The following is a 20,195-nucleotide window of genomic DNA, read 5'->3' on the forward strand; positions in this document are numbered from 1 at the left end:
TTTAAATGATAAAAATTACAAGCAGTTTTTATTCTCCTTTCTATTTTTATTTTTTTTAATTTTGTATTTACATAAGTGTGTGAGCTATATGGATGTGGTATACGTATGTGTGTGTGGTAAATGCTCACACTGGAGATGGGTGGCTGAGGATGTTGGCTGTCCTACTCTCTCCCTCTACCATCCTTTGAGAATAACCCCTACTGAACCTAGAGTTAAGCTGGTGGCCAGTAAGCCCTAGCAAGCTTACTGACTCCACACTACCCACAAGCCTTGAAGTCAGGCAAGTGTATACCCATGCCACACTTTTTGTGTGTTTTGTTTTGTTTTTGTTGTTGAATTTTATTTGTCTTTGCTTTTGTTCTTGTTATTGTTGAGTTTTATTTGTTCGTTGTTGTTGTTGAGACATAGTGTCACTATGTTCTCCTGTCATAGTAGTATCTGTGTAGACCAGATTAGCAAAGGACACACAGAAGTCTGCCTGCTTCCGCCTGCTGACTATTGAAATGAAAGGCATGTGCCACCATGCCCAGCTCACGCCCAGCTTTTTACTTTGGTGTTAAAGATTCAGACTACAATTCTCATGCTTGTGGAGCAAGTCCCTTACCTGGTTAGCTGTTACCTGAGCCCTCTTTATACTTTTAAAACTTATACAGTGAGTATGTAGGGCATAACCCCTTAGATAACCCATCCCAGGAATGGACAGGACCCTGCCTATGGCCCAGAGACCAAACTCAAAACCTCTGCTAGGATGTAGCCCGTGGTAGCTCAGTATCCAAGTGGGTTCCCTAGTAAGGGGAACAGGGACTATTTCTGACATTAACTCAGTGGCCTGCTCTTTGACCTCCCTCCCCAGGACCAGCCTTGCTAGGCCATAGAGGAGGACATTGCAGCCAGTCCTGATGTGATGAGACCTGATAAGCTAGGGTCAGATGGAAGGGGAGGAGGACCTCCCCTATCAGTGGACTTGGAAAGGGGCAAGGAGGAGATGAGGGATGAAGGGTGGGATTAGGAGGGAATGAGGGAGGGGGCTACAGCTGGAATACAAAGTTAATAAGCTGTAACTAATATTAAAAAAATAAAAATTTAATTAAAAAGGTAATACAAATTGTAGGTGGACTTCTCAGAACTATGTCAAAGAATCTAGTTGTTTCAGAAGTCAGGGAGTTATAAGTGAAATCGCTGTGGTGTTTCTTTAATCCATGTGACCAAACATAGTTGGGCAAGCACCTGTGCAGCCAACAAAAGTGGTAGTAGGTCTCATGGGACCTACAATAGAATGAAGTTCTTGTCAAGTTGTGCTATTCAGCTACCCTGAAATAGCCCTGTATTCACAACCATTTGCTTCTCCCCCCTCATTTACTGCTGATATGATGCAGTTCTTATCTCTTGAAAGAGTTGAAGCAGCACATTGTCGCACAGAGTGAAAATGTAATTTACAACCATGTTGTTTGGCTTTACAAAAAGTTACCTGCAGATAATTGGATTTGTTTGTTTTGTTTTTTGTTTGCTTTTTTGTTTATGTTTTGTTTTTGTTTTTGTTTTTAAAATTTAAGATGTGTTTTCAAAATCTATGCATTTATTTCAAGGCCAAAAACTTAAGCCCCCTCCACCCCAGGCCCTTAAAACCAAGGGAAAAAACTGGGATACTGCAAATTAAATGTTAGTGGACACAATCATGTCCGTTTATTTTCATATTATTTATGGCTTTCTTCTTGCTATGATATTATGCCACAACATCTAGAGCTAAATAATTGAGACAGATATGTTAATAACCTATACAGAATAAATATAGACAGTCTGGCCCTTCATAAAGGTCTATGGAAATCTTTGTCCATCCCTGTACTGTACAAATTATAAATGTCACATGTCCTTTAAAATGTTTTTGAAATTGTGTCTGTTGTTAAATGATCATCGTGTGAAATAACTGTCCCTGTTACAATGTTAGGCTACCAGCAAGTTAGCTCCTCATACAAGATTAAAATGGCTGAGGTCGGAGAATTGGCAACATCAATGGTCCAGTCAGTTCTCCTGACTGAAAATCAGCTTGTTGAGAAACTCTGGGTTCTTAAAGTTCTTCAGCATCTCTCTACTTCTGGTGTGTATAATATTACTGAATTTAAACATGTCATTGCCCCCTGTTTTTCTTTTCCTCTAACAGACTGTGCAAAATAAATAGTTTGCTAAATTACATTTTCAGATGTTAATTGCACTTTAATGGTGAAAGCCCAAGCAGCCAGCAGAATCTGTGCTCACCTCAATGACCCAGATCCCTCAGGACAGCTTCTATTTCGTTCATCAGACGTACTTTGGAATTTATTGGAAAAATCTTCAAAAGAGGAAATCGTACCACAGCTTAGTAACTTGGAATGCCTGCTGTAAGTGCGTGTAGATAGATAGGAATGTCTTTTGCCTTGCACTATAGCCAATGATAGATAACCAACAACTTTGTGCTCAATTAAGTTATTGATTTATCTGATGGCTGTGTTTCATATCATTGTAGAAATAAGTCTCCACAATTAGAAGCTATACTTTTGTTGTTTTATCAGTTTTGAGATAGGTCTCAGTAGTAAGAATGGAACGTGCAGTTTAGCTGAGTGAGGCTAGTCTCCTTCTTCCCCAGTATTGGAATTACATACACCTGTGTACTGCTACACCTAGGAAAAGCCACACTTGTCTATGTACGACGCTCTAAAAGTGTCTTATTGTATAGCTAAATTATGCTTTTACAGGTGGATAAAGTGAAAATTGGACTTTTAGAAATACTTATTAGATTTCTGATTAGCATTTACAACCTTTCCGGTTCTGTATTTAAAATAGTCAATAAGTATGAATAAGTTTTCAAGTTGCTTACTCACTTGTATAATAAGTAGTTATCTGTTTTGCTAGGGTCAGTTTGAGATCATAAAAAAATAAATAATGTCTGGTGTGGTAGTAACATACCTTTAATCCCACAACCTAGAAGACAGAGGAAGACAGATAGATCTCTGTGAGTTCAAGAGTGAGCTCCAGGGAAAAGAGAGCTACATAGTGAGACCCTGTATCAATACATAAAATAGAAGAACTGAAGAGATGGCTCAGCAGATAGGTTCTTGCAGAGAACCTGGTTTTGATACCCAGCACCCACATGGCAGCTCACAGCAGCTCACAATTCCAGTCCCAGGGGATCTAGTGCCCTCTTGTGAATGTCATAAGTACCACACATGCATGTAGTACAGGCATACTTGGAAGCAAAACACACACACACACACAAAATCTGAAATAACATTTTACTTTAAAAATAATATTTCTCTTATGTTTATAGACAAAACAAGTACATAATCAATTAAAAGAAAGTATAATAAACAAAGAAATTTTTGCAAGGCATTGTATATTTTTCAGAATAAGATGGATGAACATGTCTTTGTTTTCAAGTGACCCCAAAACAACCCTACTATCCTAGTTAGCTTTAACTGTTAACTTAGCACAGTCCATAATTACAAAGAAGAGAGTAGAAATTGAGGGATTGGTTAGATCGGATTGGCCTGTATGTCTTTGGGTGGTTGTCTTTATTATAACTAATATGAGGTGGCCCAACCCACTGTGGGCAGAACCCTCCCCTGGTCAGAGGTTCTAGACCGTACAAGAAAACTAGCTAAGCATGAGCCTATAAGTGAGCCAGCCAGCACAGTTCCTCCATGGTTTCTACTTGAGTTCTTGCCTTGACTTCTCTTCAGTGGTGGGCTGTGATCTGGGAGTGTAAACCAAATAAAGCATTTCACACTCTCAGTTGTTTTTGGTCAGTGTTTTATCACAGCAACAGAAAAAAAAAAAAGCTGATTTGGTGAGCCTCTTTATTCAGATCTCAGCAAACATGAGGAGTTACCTCTTCTCTGTTTATTGGTGTTCTCTTCCACTCTTTTGACTTCATCCCTGTAGAACCACAATTCAGGGAGAATGAATTCAAAAATAAAAATTAAGGATGGTGTTATTCCAAAGAAACTGCAAAGGGATCCCAAGAGATAAACATGACTGCCTACTACCTGACCTGGAACTGAAAGTTGGTCTATGTTTCCTCGTGTTCATTAACCTTGGCAGCATCTCAGTGATTAGGAATTAGTCACATGGAAAAGCTTCTTGGAGAGAGCATCAAAACCTGGGAAATGAGAAGTAAAAATCCGAGTTAGAGGAAAAAGACTAAAAGAAGTTTGGTATGATGAGAGGAGAAGAACAGGGCAGGTGGTAAGAACTGAGACTACAGTAAGAGCAAGAACCATGACTCAGCCCTGGGAAGCTTGGAAAGAACAGAGGACTTTATCCTAAGAAGAGGAGAGGCTTTGAACGGTTCTAACACGACATGATTGAATCGTGTAGATGATCACATTGACAACTGTGTATAGTTAAATCAGTGGGTTCTTATCTGGTACATTGTTGTGAAATTGAAGCAGACTGGGAAGGATAAAGAGATGAGGAATTCGGATTTTGTTGAAAGAGACATAAGTATTTCCAGAGAAATGTGTCTTAGTTCAGCCTTCCTTAACAAAGATTCAGAGAACTGTAGCTTATAAACAACAGTAATCTTCTTCTCATGGGTCTTAGAGGCTAGAAATCAACTCAGGGTGCCCGAGTGGCAGAATTCTGCTCAACACACTTCCACACAGCAGGCCTCAGGCTTCTCATCTCACAGGGAAGGGGAGGGACAAAAGAGCTCCCTGGGGTTCCTGTTCTGAGGACATTGATTCCTTTATTATGGCTCCACCTTTGCAGTCTAAATGCTTCCCATAAACATACTTCCCAATGCACTTCATACAAGGGAGGCTTTCAACAAATGAATTTTAAAAGCACAAACATTTTGCCCATAACAATATCACTTTTCATATTTTATTTTCTAGGGCTTTGAAGGATGTATTTAAAAATTTGTTTATGAGGGGCCATAGTCATTATGATCGTCAACTTAGAAATGATATATTAGTTTTGACCACAATTATCGCTCAGAACCCCGGAGCACCAATGATTGTAAGTATGCATCAGATATCATTAACTTCAATGGCAAAAGTGGCGGGAGTGTTCTGTATTATGTTTTAGTATTTATGTGTTTTATTGCAGTGCTAAGTTATATTTTAATGTCATTATCGTCACATTGCACTTCCCTTCTGTCATTCTGCTATGTTTCTCTGCAAGCCAGAATCTTTTTTCTATTTCATCACTAACATATTCATCATTTCTGGTGTTTTTCTTTTGTTTCTGTCCATCTAGCTTCATTTCTTTTTCAATGAAAGAACGTTGTCTATCATTTCTTGTGGTACAAACGTGCTGCCTAGTCTCAGCAAAGTCCTTTGGGTTTCTTTTATCTAAAAATATCTGCAATTCATCTTACTTCTTGAAATTTATGTTCATTGAATATAGAACTCTAGGTTGAAAACAATTCTCTGTTAGCACTTGAAAGATAATGTCCTGCTGTCTTCTGCCCTCTGCTGTCCCTGGTAAGTACTTCTTATTGGGATTCTTGCTTCTGTTATGGAGAGTGTCCTTTAAATTCTATTGCCAAGATATTTCCCCCCTCTATTGCTGGTGTGCAGCAGTTTCACTACAGTGTGCAAAGGCTTGGTCACTTTTGTGTTTATATTTTATAGAGTTTTTCTACATATGTAAATTTTTTCACCAAATTTGGGTGATTATTTTCATCAATGGTTTTAAGTTTCTTCTCTCTCTTGTTCTAGCATTCCCATTACTTATACATTTGTTTTTTGGGGTTTTTTTGTCTTTTTTTTACATTTTCTTATATGGTTGTAGGATTCTGGTCACTTTTTTCAATAATATTTCTCTCTAGTCCTCAGATTGTATCGTTGAATTGTTCTATATATTTAAATTAACCGACTTTCCTGTCTCATCCATTGTTCTGATTATCTTTTCTAGTGTGTTTGTATTTCAGATATTAGAATTTCTCTTTTTCTTTTCTTCAGTTCTAGTGATCAAACCCAGGACTTTCGGCAAGGCATGGTAGGCAAGGGTTCTACCTCTGAGAGACACTCCTAGTCCCCTTTGGTTCCTTTTACCCATTTCTACCTAAGTGCAGAGTTCTTGTATTCCCATTCGTTATGAGTGTCTTTTCTATAGATTCTGACATCAGCCTTAGGAGAGTACTCTTTTCAATTTTATTAGTAGTAGAAAATTAAACTTGTCTACATTCATATCTGTGGTGGATTACAGTTCAAATCTCTGCTTGGTTCTTTTTAAATCTGTATTTGGGCCCTAGTTATAATGTGTAGAAATCAGCATGTTGAATAGGTCAGGCACACTTAGAGACTGGGGAACCATCTGTGTACATATTTGAGTTCTCCTTCTGGCTTTCTTCTTTTCATTCAAGCGTCTATGGCTACCTCAGTCCTCTGATTCACTGGCCCACTTAGACACCCGGGTGACCTTTGAGTTTAGTATCTTCACAAGGTGTAGAATAGGGATTGCTGTCAGGCTAAATACCATTTTTAAAAGGAATTGGTAGGGCGCTGGAGAAATGGCCCAGTGGTTAACACTCATTCACATAAAATAAATAAAATCTATTAAAAAAAAAAAAGGAGTTGGTATGAGAATTTACACAGTGAATTTTTCTTTAGTCTTTATCAGAGTTCCAACTTTCTTCCATTGTCTACTTTATCGTGACCACAAGATTGATACTTTTAATATTTTGTTCAAAGATTTGCTTTATCATAATCACCTAGCCATATCAGAAGCTAACTTTCCCTATATATAAAGATATTTATTTTTAATATTTTAGTCTTGTGTGTGTGTGTATCTAAGTATAGGTTTGTCTGAGAGGGTAGGGGCCCACAGAGGCACAAGAGAGTGTAGGAACACGTAGAGTTGGAGTTACTGATGGTGGTGAGACACCACAGTGAGTTCTGGGAACTGAACTCAGGCTGTCTATAAGAGCAGTACACACTCTTAATTCCTCAGCCATCCCTCCAGCCCCTCCCTGTCCTTACTTTATAGTGAAAAAAAATCATTGAATGATTGAAATCTTAGAATAGAGAGATTTTGCAATGATATTTATACTTTGTCCATATTACTTTCTATGTTGGGTTTCAAAGAACTAACTATAAAGGTCCCAATACCTGTCAGTATACAACAAGTGGTCCAATCTAAGCGAAGTTATGGAATTCATGCTGTGAAATTTTATAAGCAACCTGACATAGCACCTAGTTAAGTCTGTGGAATCTATGCAGACCCTGGTGTTTATCTGACAGGCCACAGCCAGTCAGGGAGTTCTCAGTTCTGTTGCTGTAAACATTCCAATGATTTCGGGAACAAAAACCAAAGCAATAACATTCCTATATTTAAAGAAACCAAGTGACTCCAGAAGAGGTAGAAAAATCAATGCAAAAGCCCAGTATTATATGAATCTATAAACCTTCCTTAATATACAAACTCCAATCAGCTTGTCTCTGTGAAAAACGAGTCCCCTGTGCTGTGGTTATTTGTAACCACCATAGTTCTTCAGAGTTCTCCCTGTTAGGTAGCACTGCTTTGCTCTCCCCTGGCTGTCCTTTGATGTAATGAGAGTGACTGGGATAAAGGGAGCACTGAAAAGATTAGCTGTTGAGCTGGGTGTGGCGGCACACACCTTTGATTCCAGCACTCAGGAGGCAGAGGCAGGCAGATCACTGTGTGTTCCAGGCCAGCCTGGTCTACAGGGTAAGTCCAGGACAGTCAAGGCTACACAGAGAAACCCTGTCTCGAAAGCAAACAAACAAAAAGAACAGCTATTGAAAAGAACTGGAGTCTCCTCCATTATGGAATCATTTAAAGGTATAGACAGTGAATCACAGAAGTAACTAGGCAGGCTTTCTGTATTGACTTCTCACTCACTTTTACATATCGCAGCAGGCATTCAGTATTCATAACAGAGTACGCCTTAGAAGCCTCAGTAACAGGGTTACATTAAGTACATTAGAGCTGCCTGGTCACATGGGGTTGCTTTTTTTGCTTTTGTTTGTTATTTATATTGTAAATTCAAATGAATTACAGTAGGGAAAATTTATAGCAGCAGTTGGATAATAGGCGAATATAATTTCACCTTTCTGCTTATTTTGTGTGTTTGTAATAGGAATGTGGCTTTACCAGGGATTTGATACTATTTGCAACTTTTAATGAAGGTAAAAGATTATACCATCTTAAGCATTTTGTAAGTGTCTTGATGCGTTTTGTGTATAATTTTAGCTTTCATTTCACTCTCCCTTTTTGTCTCACAGTTAAAAGTCAAAATCCTTTGGTAAAAAGTCTTAAGCTTTCTAATGCCTATGAAGATTTTGAGTTGAAGAAGCTGCTGTTCAACATAATTGTAATCTTATGTAAAGATTTAACTACTGTACAGGTAAAGTCTAGTCAAAATACCAAAATTATTAAAAATTATCTCACTTTATAGCATAGTTAATGTTAATATATACAGCAAAATAAGAGAGATAAGTTGCATTTAGGTTATAATTTTATCATTTATATCAAAATATGTAATGTATACAGCTTATTTTTTTCTGAAGTGCTTAACAGAAAAATCCTTCCATAGAATATGTTTTATTGTTACAGTGGAGAATTATCCAAGTCTTATAAGTCAAAAAGTACATTTTATTTTACATTTTATCAAATGATTTACACTGGTTGAGTATTTTATAGACAACATGGTTAAATAGCACAAAGGTTATCCTAAGATTTTATTTTATTTGATTGTTAATAACAGTGGAGTTAATTGTTGAGGTTAAATATCTTTGGCCCACCAATAGCAGGAATAATCGATGTGTACACGGTTCGCAGAGTGTTTCACACGCTGTCCACTGACTTTTCACATGATATTGGAACCACTTGTGTCCCTATTTACTCAGCTCCAGGACTTGCTCTCTTTCAGGGTACACCATGAAGTGACACACTAGTGAATTCAGTACAGAAGTAAGAGAGAAAACTTCATAACTGCTAGGGAAAACTCTCTGGAGACTCATGCTAAGCAAGTGAAAAAATAGTGTAATATAGGTTGGTGCTTTACACTCTTGTGAACTGAACTATGCATCAACTAGTGTCAGCTGTACTAACAACTGGTCACTTTATCATTATTTTTTAATTTTTCCTGAAATGCTATGTTCCGTAAAATTATAAGATCTTAAGGTGTCTAATTAAGTATGGCTTGTGACCTGACAGTGGTTGATACATTTTATAAAGTCCATCATTTGCACTTAAGAAACAGTTTTTATTGCCCTGTTGCTTCATTTATCCTCCTTTGAGGGCTAGAGGTGTGGCTTACTGGTAGGCTGTTTGACTGGGATGCACAAGGCCTTGGCACTATAAACTAAAGAAAAATGAAAAATGAGGAAAGAAATGCCAGCCATTTATTCGCCTTCAGTTTCCTACCTCTATGATTTTTGTTATATGTAGAAACAAATATGTGACAAAATAAATGAATGTGTATTTTCTGTTTCTGTCAGCTGAAGAGCTCACACCCCAGAAAAGGAAGTCAGTGCTCTTACTGTCACAAAGCTGTTGGTGATGGTGGTAGTGTGTTATCCTTTTTGTTTCCGTGTGTTTGGTGTAGTGTAACAGATACAAAGGAAATGTTTTGAAATTATCACTAAAGCATTAAATTCAAAACCTTGTATTTAATTTTGCTAATCAAATAAAGGTATTTTAATTATGCTTTTAACAAAGTATATTTTGCCCTTTCTCATAGCTTTTAATTGATGGCAAAGTCATTTTGGCTTTGTTTAGCTATGTCAAAAAGGCTGAGAAACTCAAAATCGTTGAGTGGTCTGCTGCACAGTACGAAGAGCTACAGCTGCATGCCATTGCCACCTTGTCCTCAGTGGCGCCTCTGTTAATAGATGATTATATGTCCTGCCGTGGCAATGCTCAAGTCCTGGCTTTCCTCCAGTGGTGTGATCACGAGGGTGAGTGCCCTTCAGGGCCCTGTCAGGGGTCTACTCTGCATTTCAACTCGACTCTCAACACACACACACAAAAGCAACAGTCACATCACAGAAGATAAAAGTATTGAATTCATTCTTCTATTGTATTTATATGACTTCATAAACGTGGAGATTTTAGGGCTAGCGAGATGGCTCAGCAGTTAATGTGTTATACTGTTGCTGCAGAAGACCCGAGTTGGGCTCCAAGCGCCTATGGCAGGGAGCTCACAACTCTGGAACTCCAGCTCCGGGGGATTCAATGGCCTCTTCAGGTGCACATGCCTTCACATAGACACACTTACACATAATTAGAAATAAAACAAGTCTTTTCAAAATGTTGAGATTTCAGTTAGATATTAACAATAATATCTAAATTATATTTAGATATTAAATATAATAAATGAACACTTAAAAGAAATTATATATGATTTTATTTAAATTCTTATGCTATGAGGCCTATACAAAAATTATACTTAGGAAAGAAATAAATCTGGACAATAGCTTACTATATTTATTCAACAAACATTTGTTGAGTGCCTACTGAGTAGCAGACAGCTGCTGAAAATACATTTAAGCTAAAAGGCACACAAATCCCTAAATAACTTCATAAAGTTTAAAATCTAGATTTCTAGCCAGAAACACTGGCTCAAGGACATAGTCTACCAAAAAGAAAAGCCTCAACTTGTAAATGTCATTTATTCAACATTTAGAAGGAAAATAAATATACTTGTGTACATAAAAAATTGAAAAGGAAGATCCTGTTTCTTTCAGGAAGTATTTTTTCCTCTGGAATATGTGGTGGGGGTGGGGAAATGGAGAGGCAAGACTCACTAGAATTCACTAGGGTAGCCACAAACTCATCATCCTCCTACCCCAGCCTCCTAGGTGCTAAAATTATAGACATTCACCACCAACCTGGATGAAAAGAGTTTTGTAGGATTCATTTTCATTAGATCAGTAGTGATACAGACCCAGATATGTAGACTTTTAGTCCCAGATATTAAAGGTGCTGAGACAAGAGGCTTCCTTGAGCCAATGACTTTAAGCCAACCTGGGTAAAAATAGAGAAGAAAATCACTTATTCACTCACAAAGGAGATGACATTTTAATCTTTTTTATTTTCTAGCTTCTAATATATTAAGTTGCTATGCTTAACCTTATTAAATTATTAAATAAAACAATTCCCCTGAGTATCGTTCATATTCCTTTTTATTTACAGACAACTCCAAGGCAAAATTGGAAATGCTGCCTAGTAATGGGAGGCCGTGTAGTTAAGAGTTACTGAGTGCTCCCTCCGTGCTGGGCCTCACCAACCTGGCAGACACTCTCATGCAGTCCTACCAACAAATCTAAGATGTTCAGGCTCTTACTGCCCCTGGTTTGTCAGAGGGGTAGAGCTAGGTCTGAGAAGTTACATAATGACTTTCTGACCACATGACAAAGGCAGAGCAAAGATTTAAGCCAGCCCCCCAAACTTGCACTTCTAACACAACAGTAGTGCTTGAATTCTCTTTTAAAAAATCCTTAAAATTCTCTTAAAAACCTAACGCTTCTTCTTGAAATAAAGGATTGCAACAAAAAGGAAAGGGGATACTAGGAATGTACCTGAGTTGGTAGAGTGCTTGCTGAGATCCTGCATGATGGCATGCACCTATAACCCCAGCACTTGGGAGGTGGAGACAGGAGGATTCAAAGTTCAAGGCCATCCTCAACTACCTAACAGGATGGAGACCTACTTGGGACCCATGTGACTGTCTCCAAAAGGAGTGAAAAATTACTTTGGTTTTATCAACACTGACCACAAAGCCATAGTAGCTACGATGATGTAGTCCCGCTGCAGGGATAGAAAGTGTTGACTGTGTGAGGCGTCCTTTCCAGGGGCGTTGGTGGTCCGTGAGGGAAAATGGATCCTTCATAGAGAGGAAAATGGGAAGTTTAGATTATCTCACCATATTTGAAAAAATCAGCTGCAAAATGAAGGCTTCAGTTCAAAAGCCTAAACTGTAAGACTTAAAGAATATGTGATAAATACCATGCTGATAAACATCAGAAGAGGAAATAAATAAAAAGCTGAGGAGCTTAAGCTGCAGGAGGGGAAAAAATTATATACATAACAATTATAAGACTCACAAACAATTATATACCAAAATCTAAATAAAATACCAACCCTAATTTGAAGCAGCTGCTACACTTTGATTAATACGAAATCCAAGTGGAACTTTCTAAAGAAGTTATGTATTGTAGCATGAAGGTAATTTGCTCGACAAGCATAGAAAAGATGGGATTGCCATGTCATACAGAGAGTTTCATGTGTTCTAAAAACAGTTTAGATGCCCAACCAGAGAAGGAATAAGAGAAATTCAGGTTAAGCTTAAAATGAACTTCCATATCACATTTAAAAGACTTGACAAAAATCAGGTGGCTTTGTGTATTTTGTCACTATGGTAACTTCCGTAAGATAACATTCCTGTATGACTTGTGTCTCTCAGAGCCCCTTCTCCGTGCAGATAAGTACGGAATCGTCATTGTACTGATTGTACCAGTGAGTGGGGAAACTGTGGTTTGTTTTTAAGTGAATGCTGAAGGCAACTAAAATAATGACTTAAGTCCACATATGACAGTGTAGATGATTTTAAACATTTACGATTTTAACTGTGTGTGCGTGCACAAGGGCTGACATGAGAGTGCAGGTGTCCATAGAAGCCAAGGTGTCAGACCCCTGGACTAGAGCTGCGGGTGTCTGTGAGCTGCCCACTGTGGGTTCTGGGACCTGAATATGGGTGAACTGCAAGTGCACTATGCATTCTTTGCTGGTCTAGCCCCCAGTGTGAGGGATTTTTAAGACATGGTATTTCCTAATAGAAGAATGATGCAAAAGACACAAACAATGATACCTTTGGGCAAAACCTTCGGGCAAAACATTTGGGCAAAACATTCTGAGACTAGAAAGAGGGAGAGAAGGGATCATATTTCTGTAAAAGAGAAAACAAAGTAAACATAATTTATTTACATCTGAATTTTAACATCTGTTGAAATGTATAGATGTGTAAAAATATCTTGTGTTTTGTTTATAAGTGAAAACATTTACTTGAAATGTTTATGCTTTAGATTTCTTAGTATAAATTAAATTATTAATTTTTCCACAGATTCCTTCTTCATTCATGGTAACAGTTTCCATGGTACAGGCGGCCGTGGAAACAAGTTTGCCCAGATGCGTTACACTTTACGACTCCTCAGAGCTATGGTTTATCTCGAAGATGAGATGGTGAACACAGATCTTTGTGAACAGGGGGTTATTCATCAACTGATAGGTAAAATATTACATGGCAGCTCCATGGGGAAAGTTAGATGTTTATAAATCTAAAAGCTTCATATGAAATAGTTTTCTACAAATTGATTTTATAAATGGACATATCCTAAATGTTCTCCTGGCTTTTGTTTCATCATGCTGATATCAACCAGTTCTCTCTATAATCATTAATCTTTTAAATGTTTGTTTTCTCTCTTAGAGACTACTTCATTAAGCAGTATTTGTTTAAATAAATTCTACCTGAGGTTTTTACTTGAAAAACAAAAGCTTAAGTTCACATGAAACTTGTACATGAATGGTTATAGCACCTTTATTTATTTATATTTAATGGCCTCAAAGTAGTAGAGAGCATGCACATGTCCTTAATTTGAGCAATGAAAAAATAGATTTTCAGTACATTCATTGATGGAATGCAATTCAACAATTAAGAACACAGAGTATTGAGACTTAAAAGAGTATGGATTAATCTAAAATAGATTATGCTAAATCAAAAATATCAATCTAAAGTAAATTATGCCAAATGAAAAGCATCAGATTCAAGGACAATATTGTTGCCCATTATAGGAAGGGCAACATTAGAACGAAAATAAACTAGTGGTTTCCAAAGTGTAAGAGTAAAGAGATGTTTGCCCATGAGAAAACAGCATAAGAGAATATTTTTGGAGTGATGGAACTGTTTTCTATTTTCCTTGTGGTGGTGGTTATGACATATTTGTTGAAAATCATGGAACAAAGCAGTATCTTTAAGTGAACTATGGTTATGTCTCATTTTTCTGGTAATGATATTGCCTCTTCTGGCCAAGCAGTGTAGAGCTGTTTTCAGAGATGGTAAAGTTGAAATTCCCATTCAGAACAACTGGCACATTGGTGCAGAGAGAAAAGTATCCAGGAGTCTCTTTTCTAAAGTGAATACAAGACAATTCACGAATTTCAACTTCCAGTTCATGCTGCTTTGCCCTTTATTATTTGAAATACTAGTACCTTAGTCCTCTCCACTTCTTGTTTTGAAAAGTGCTATCACAGGCATTTCTTCATGTAAATGTCCTGTAATTGGTCTTCTATAGCCTGGCTTTCTGCATCCTCATACTCAACCAACCATATGTCAAAATTACAGAAAAGAAAAAAAATACATATCTCTTTGAGTGTAAAAAAAAAAAAAAAAAAAAAACTTATGGCAATATTAGTGTAGCATTTCCATTGTGTTAGGAATTATAAGTAATCCAGAGGTGATTCAAAGTATGCATGACTATATACACAGTTGAGAACTAGACTCCCCTGGATTTTGACATCTGGAGAGCAACTGTGCTCTCTTCATGTTGGCCCTCTGTTGCTGGGAGATACCTTGGAGAAACAGTTTGGCTCACAGTTTCACAGGTGTCCATCCATGGTAATTTTTTTTTTGAATTTTATTTTTTTCTTATCAGTTACATTTTATTAACTCTGTATCCCAGCCGTGTCCAGATCCCTCATTCCCTCCCAGTCCCTCCCTCCCTCCCTCATCTCCACCGTGCCCCTTGCCAAGTCCACTGATAGGGGGGACCTCCTCCCCATTCATCTGATCCTGTTTTATCAGGTATCTTCAGGACTGGCTGCAAAGCTCTCCTCTGTGGCCTAACAGGACTGCTCCTCCCTTGGGGGGTGGGGAGGCCAAAGAGCCAGTCATTGAGTTCCTGTTAGAAATAGTCCTTGTTCCCCTCACTATGGGAAACCAATTGGTTACTGAGCTACCACGGGCTACATCTGAGCAGAGGTTCTAGGTTATATCCATACATGGTCCTTGGTTGAATGTCAGTCTCAGAAAAGACCCTGTGCCCAGATATATTTGGTCCTTGTGGAGCTCCTATCCTTTCCCCATCAGACTAACACCCTTCTTTCTTTCGATTCCCTGTACTCTGCCAAAGGTTTGGTCATGAGTCTTTGCTTTGAAAACACTGCTAGTTAGAGTCTTTCAAATGCGCTCAGTAGACTCCTGTCATACGTTCAATGCACATCCCATCTGTCTTTCTAAACGAGGATTAATCATCTTACCCCATGTCCGCTCTCTTGATTATCTTTTTTAGGTGTACAGATTTCATTATGTTTATCACATCTTATAGGTCTATATAAGTGAATATATACCGTGTTTGTCTTTCTCCTTCTGGGATATTTCACTCAGGATGATCTTTTCTAGATCCCACCATTTGCCTGCAAATTTCATGATTTCCTCCTTTTTGATTGCTGAGTAGTATTCCATTGTGTAAAAATACCACAATTTCTGTACCCATTCCTCCGTTGATGGACATCTGGGTTGTTTCCAGGTTCTGGCTATTACAAATAAAGCTGCTATAAACATGGTTGAGCAAATATCCCTTTTGTGTACTTGAGCAAACTTTGGGTATATACCTAGCAGTGGTATAGCTGGGTCTTGAGGAAGCACTATTCCTAATTGTCTTAGAAAGCGCCAGATAGATTTCCAGAGTGGTTGTACCAGTTTACATTCCCACCAGCAGTGAAGGAGGGTTCCCCTTTCTCCACAACCTCTCCAGCATGTGTTGTCCCTTGAGTTTTTCATCTTGGCCATTCTGATGGGTGTAAGGTGATATCTCAGGGTCGTTTTGATTTGCATTTCCCTGATGGCTAATGAGGATGATCATTTCTTTAAGTGTTTCTCTGCCATTTGATATTCCTCTGTCGAGAATTCTCTGTTTAGCTCTGTTCCCCATTTTTTAATTGGATTACTTGGTTTGCTGCTTTTCAGCTTCTTTAGTTCCACATGCAGAAAAATGAAAATAGAACTATATTTATCACCCTGTGCAAAACTAAAGTCCAAGTGGATCAAAGACCTCAACATAAAACCAGATACTCTCAATCTGTTAGAAGAAAAAGTGGGGAACAGCCTAGATATCATTGGCACAGGAGACAACTTTCTGAACAGAACACCAACAGCACAGGCTCTAAGAGCAACAATCAATAAATGGGACCTCATGAAACTGAAAAGCTTCTGTAAAGCAAAGGACACTGTCATCAAAACAAAATGACTGCCTACAGATTGGGAAAGAATCTTCACTAACCCTTTATCTAACAGAGGACTAATATCAAGTATATACATCCATGGTAATTTGGCTTAATGTTTTGGAGCTTGTGGTAAAGCATTATGTCACGGTGTCCTAGAAGTGAAAGAAAAACAGGAAAGGACCAGGTTCCCATCATCCTTTCTTTCAGTAGGGCCCAGCATGTAAACTTTGCAACACATAAGCCTTTGAGAGAGATTCACAATTTAAATTGAAACAATGCTAGATGTCAATTAATTGCAAAATGCTTAAAAAAGACTCCTCTACTTTTTAAAATATTTTTCATCATGTTGATAGCACCTTTATTTATGTATAATAGCCCCAAAGTAGAAGCCAAGTAAATGTCCTTAATTTGAGCAAAGAATAAACAGATTTTGAGTACATTCATTGATGGAATAGATTTCATCAATCCATCCATAATTAGAATAGTGAGAGTGCCCTCCAATTATAATACTCAAGAGAAAGGAAAACAAACATTTATGTTGAGACAAGGCTTCACTATGTAGACAAGGTGGCCTCACACTCATAGCAGTCCACCTGTTTCTGCCTCTAATCTGTGGGATTAGGGATGTGCACAACATTCCCATTTAAAAACAAAAGTGGAGTTATATAAGAGCATTTGTCTTTGTGACAAATGGGCTTAAGACAACTCAACACAAAGTACATTTTAATTACAACTATGTGCATTCCATTGCTCAAAATTCAGTCCAAAGGCCCCATTTTAGCTGGAAATGTAATCTTTGTATATCCAGAGTGGAATTGTGGTCCTGCCTGAGCTGAGGGACTGTGTTCAGGGAAAGCATAGCAAACAGCAAGAGCCCTCTAAGGACTTGTTTCCTTTCATTCAAAGCTGAACTTTATTACACAATTCTTAGGTGCAGAGACCTTGTCTTTTTTATCCTGGCAGGGATTTGTAGTAGTTTCATCCTCAAAAATATAGAAAGTGCATTACAAATACAGTGTCTGTTTAAATATGCTTCCTCCATAGACAGAGAGGTTAAAAACTGTATCAATCAGAATTCTGGGGAACCTTTCCCTGATGAGAACAACGACAACAAAATCAGGTCTTACCTTGTACCCTCAGCTAGGCACCTAATGAGTGGCATAAAAAGCAAATGTTGCAAAAGCTAAAGAGACTTGCTTATTTTTAAACTTGAGCGGTCTTAATTGGAGCTTCAGTGGATGATAGTTTTAAGGAAAAAAAAAAAGATTGTTCTTTCAACCTAAGAAATATCATAAGCAGAGGTACAGTACTGAAATATGCAAGATAATGTCTTCAGGAAGGGCATAAATGGAGCCCGAGTTTTATAAAGATAAGTGTGATGAGATAGAGTAAATTGCATAATCGATGACCAAGTTGGAAAAAGTTAAGTGTCAAATTAAGTGTTTACCACTTCATAGGGAGTGATTAGAGATTTTGTTTAGTGAGTCGGTATGTGCAGTGCTGTGGGCTTTTTAATTTTAACATAATTTATTTTTGTGTATGTGTGAATGTATATATGCATGGTGTATGTGTTTGTGTATGTGTGTGTCCAAATGGGCCACAATACACATGTGGCGGTCATATGACATCTTTGTGGAGTCAGTTTTCTTCCACCACTTTGCATAGGTTTCCAGGATCAAACACAAGTTACTGGGCATCTACAGAGCTATCCCCCTAGCCCTATGCTATGCTTTAGAAGGAACGGAATAGACAATGTAAACGCAGAGTGTTTAAGGTACCTAAGAAAAAAATAAGGAAAAGAATTCCTCATTAGCATACTGTGTGCTCGATATCACAGGTCCATAAATTCAATCCCAGATAAGGAGGTAAGAAGAGGTAATCTTGAAAGAGCCAGCAGTCACAGGATTTCAGTAGATACCTCTAATAAAGGAACACAGATCCCTCTGAGCAAGGGGTGCCCCTGCACTTAATTTCTAGAAAGTTCTGTTTTGCTGCTTGGAGTCATTGCCTGTCCTTCATCCTAAAAAGATAGTTGCATATCGAGGCTAACTATGCCAATAAGCTGTTGGCTTCTTTGGAAACAGCAGTTCCGTAGATTCCTGCTAGTGACAGTATCCTCTTTACCAGTTTGAAGATATTTCCTATATTCTTAAAGCTTAAAGGAAATTTCTTTTTTGAGACAGTTTTATTTTTAATGCCATCTGATCCGTGGTAATGACTGTTGAGTCATTCCCAGGATTGATTACAAGGGGAGGATTTTTAAAGCTCATGGAATCTGGGTTCCAAAAGTCATGGAAGTTGTTCTCTTTCTGTAGATTTGAAGAGAAGACACAGGAGAAAAACAAAAAGCAAAGCAGAAATAGAACACACACTTAGAGACACATTTGTCCCTCCCCTCTCCACCTTTCCTCTCCCCCTCCCACTGTACCCAATCCTCCTCCATTTCCCTTCAGAAAAGGACAGGCCTCCCAGGGATATTAACCAAAGATGGCATATTAATCAGACTAGGTACCTCTCTTTGTATTAAAGCTGGAAGAGGAAAGCCAGTAGGATCCCAAAAGAAGGCAAATGGGTCAGAGAGAGCTCTCATTCCCACTGTTAGGAGTCCAACAAGAACACCAAACTATACAACTATAACATATGTAGAGGAGCTAGGTCAGACCCATGCAGGCTTGCTGATGGTCAGTTCAGTCTCTCTGAGCCCGTATGAGTCCAGATTAGTTGATTCTATGGGTTTTCATTTGGTGTCCTATAATCCTTCCTCCCCCTCTTCTACTGGATCCTCCAGTCTCCACCTAAACTTCAACTTTGTGTCTTTGCATCTGTTTCCATAAGTTGCTGGGTGAAGCTGCTCCGATGCTGATCATGCTAGGTTCCTGTCGACAAGTATAGTAGACTATCATTAGGAATCATTTCATTGACTTTAATATCTATATTGCTAGTGGTGTTTGGTTCTATCTTGGGTCTCTGGCCTTGTCTGTTTTCTGATTCCTGGCCCTCCACGCAATGTCAGATATGGGATCCCTTTAGTAGCATGGGTCTCAAGCTAGACTAGTCATTGGTTGGCCATTCCCTCAATTTCTGCACCATCCTTATGTTGATGACCATGCAGGAGGAACAGCAAAACAACTTTACAGCTCATGGAATGCAGCCCACCAGTTTAGCACAACCACAATATGTGTGCCGTGGAGAGGCAGAGCCCCAAGGACTGTGTATCCTGAGAACTTTATGCGGTTATGGCGCATCACACTGCTTGTTGCCCTTGCCGTCGACACATCCCTCATAATACATGAGTTGTATGAGAACAACTTCCAGCCCCTCACTAGGCAGGATCATTGGCACTTATGATCATAGTGCTTGATATGTTTCCAGCATTGTTGCTGGAGCAGATTAATGATTCATTCACTAATGAAAGAACCACCTTCAGAAAGAACCTAAAGATGCAGGTTGTTAGCAATGACGACTACTGTTAGAAAGAATTTTTTTAAACAGATTCTTCAGTAAGGTTAGATTAAGATGTTTTTGTCAGTGGCTCTGATCACCTTGCCCTGTGTGGTGCAGCCACACCAGGCCACAGAAGAAGATGATGCAGCCAGTTCTAATGAGACCTGATAAGCTAGGGTCAGAGAAGGGGAAGAGGTCCTCCCCTACCAGGGGACTAGGGAAAGGGCATAGGGGGAGAAGAGGGAGAATTGGTGGGACTGGGAGGAGATGAAGGAAGGTGCTGCAGCAGTGATACAAAGTGAATAAATTGTAGTAGATGATAGATAGATAGATAGATAGATAGATAGATAGATAGATAGATAGATGATAGATAGATGGATGGATGGATGGATGGATGGATGGATGGATAGATAGATAGATAGATGATAGATAGATAGATGGATGGATGGATGGATAGATAGATAGATAGATGGATGGATAGATAGATAGATAGATGATAGATAGATAGATGGATGGATGGATAGATA

At 38.4% G+C, this 20,195-nt stretch overlaps 1 protein-coding gene across 1 annotated transcript in view; it reads left to right on the forward strand.

The window, feature by feature from the left end:
- Cfap69 (cilia and flagella associated protein 69) overlaps nt 1–20,195 on the forward strand; it is a 61,269-nt gene that overhangs the window by 21,276 nt on the left and 19,798 nt on the right. Inside the window, exons 7-13 of the mRNA XM_055612774.1 lie at nt 1,946–2,095; nt 2,198–2,375; nt 4,869–4,992; nt 8,081–8,129; nt 8,226–8,347; nt 9,686–9,902; nt 13,067–13,231. Of these exons, the coding sequence (XP_055468749.1) occupies nt 1,946–2,095; nt 2,198–2,375; nt 4,869–4,992; nt 8,081–8,129; nt 8,226–8,347; nt 9,686–9,902; nt 13,067–13,231 (1,005 nt within the window). The remainder of the gene's footprint in view (nt 1–1,945; nt 2,096–2,197; nt 2,376–4,868; nt 4,993–8,080; nt 8,130–8,225; nt 8,348–9,685; nt 9,903–13,066; nt 13,232–20,195) is intronic.

This window comes from Psammomys obesus, unplaced genomic scaffold, assembly GCF_907164565.1.
Source record: "Psammomys obesus unplaced genomic scaffold, mPsaObe1.curated_primary_1811, whole genome shotgun sequence".
In the NCBI taxonomy this organism is placed as follows: domain Eukaryota; kingdom Metazoa; phylum Chordata; class Mammalia; order Rodentia; family Muridae; genus Psammomys; species Psammomys obesus.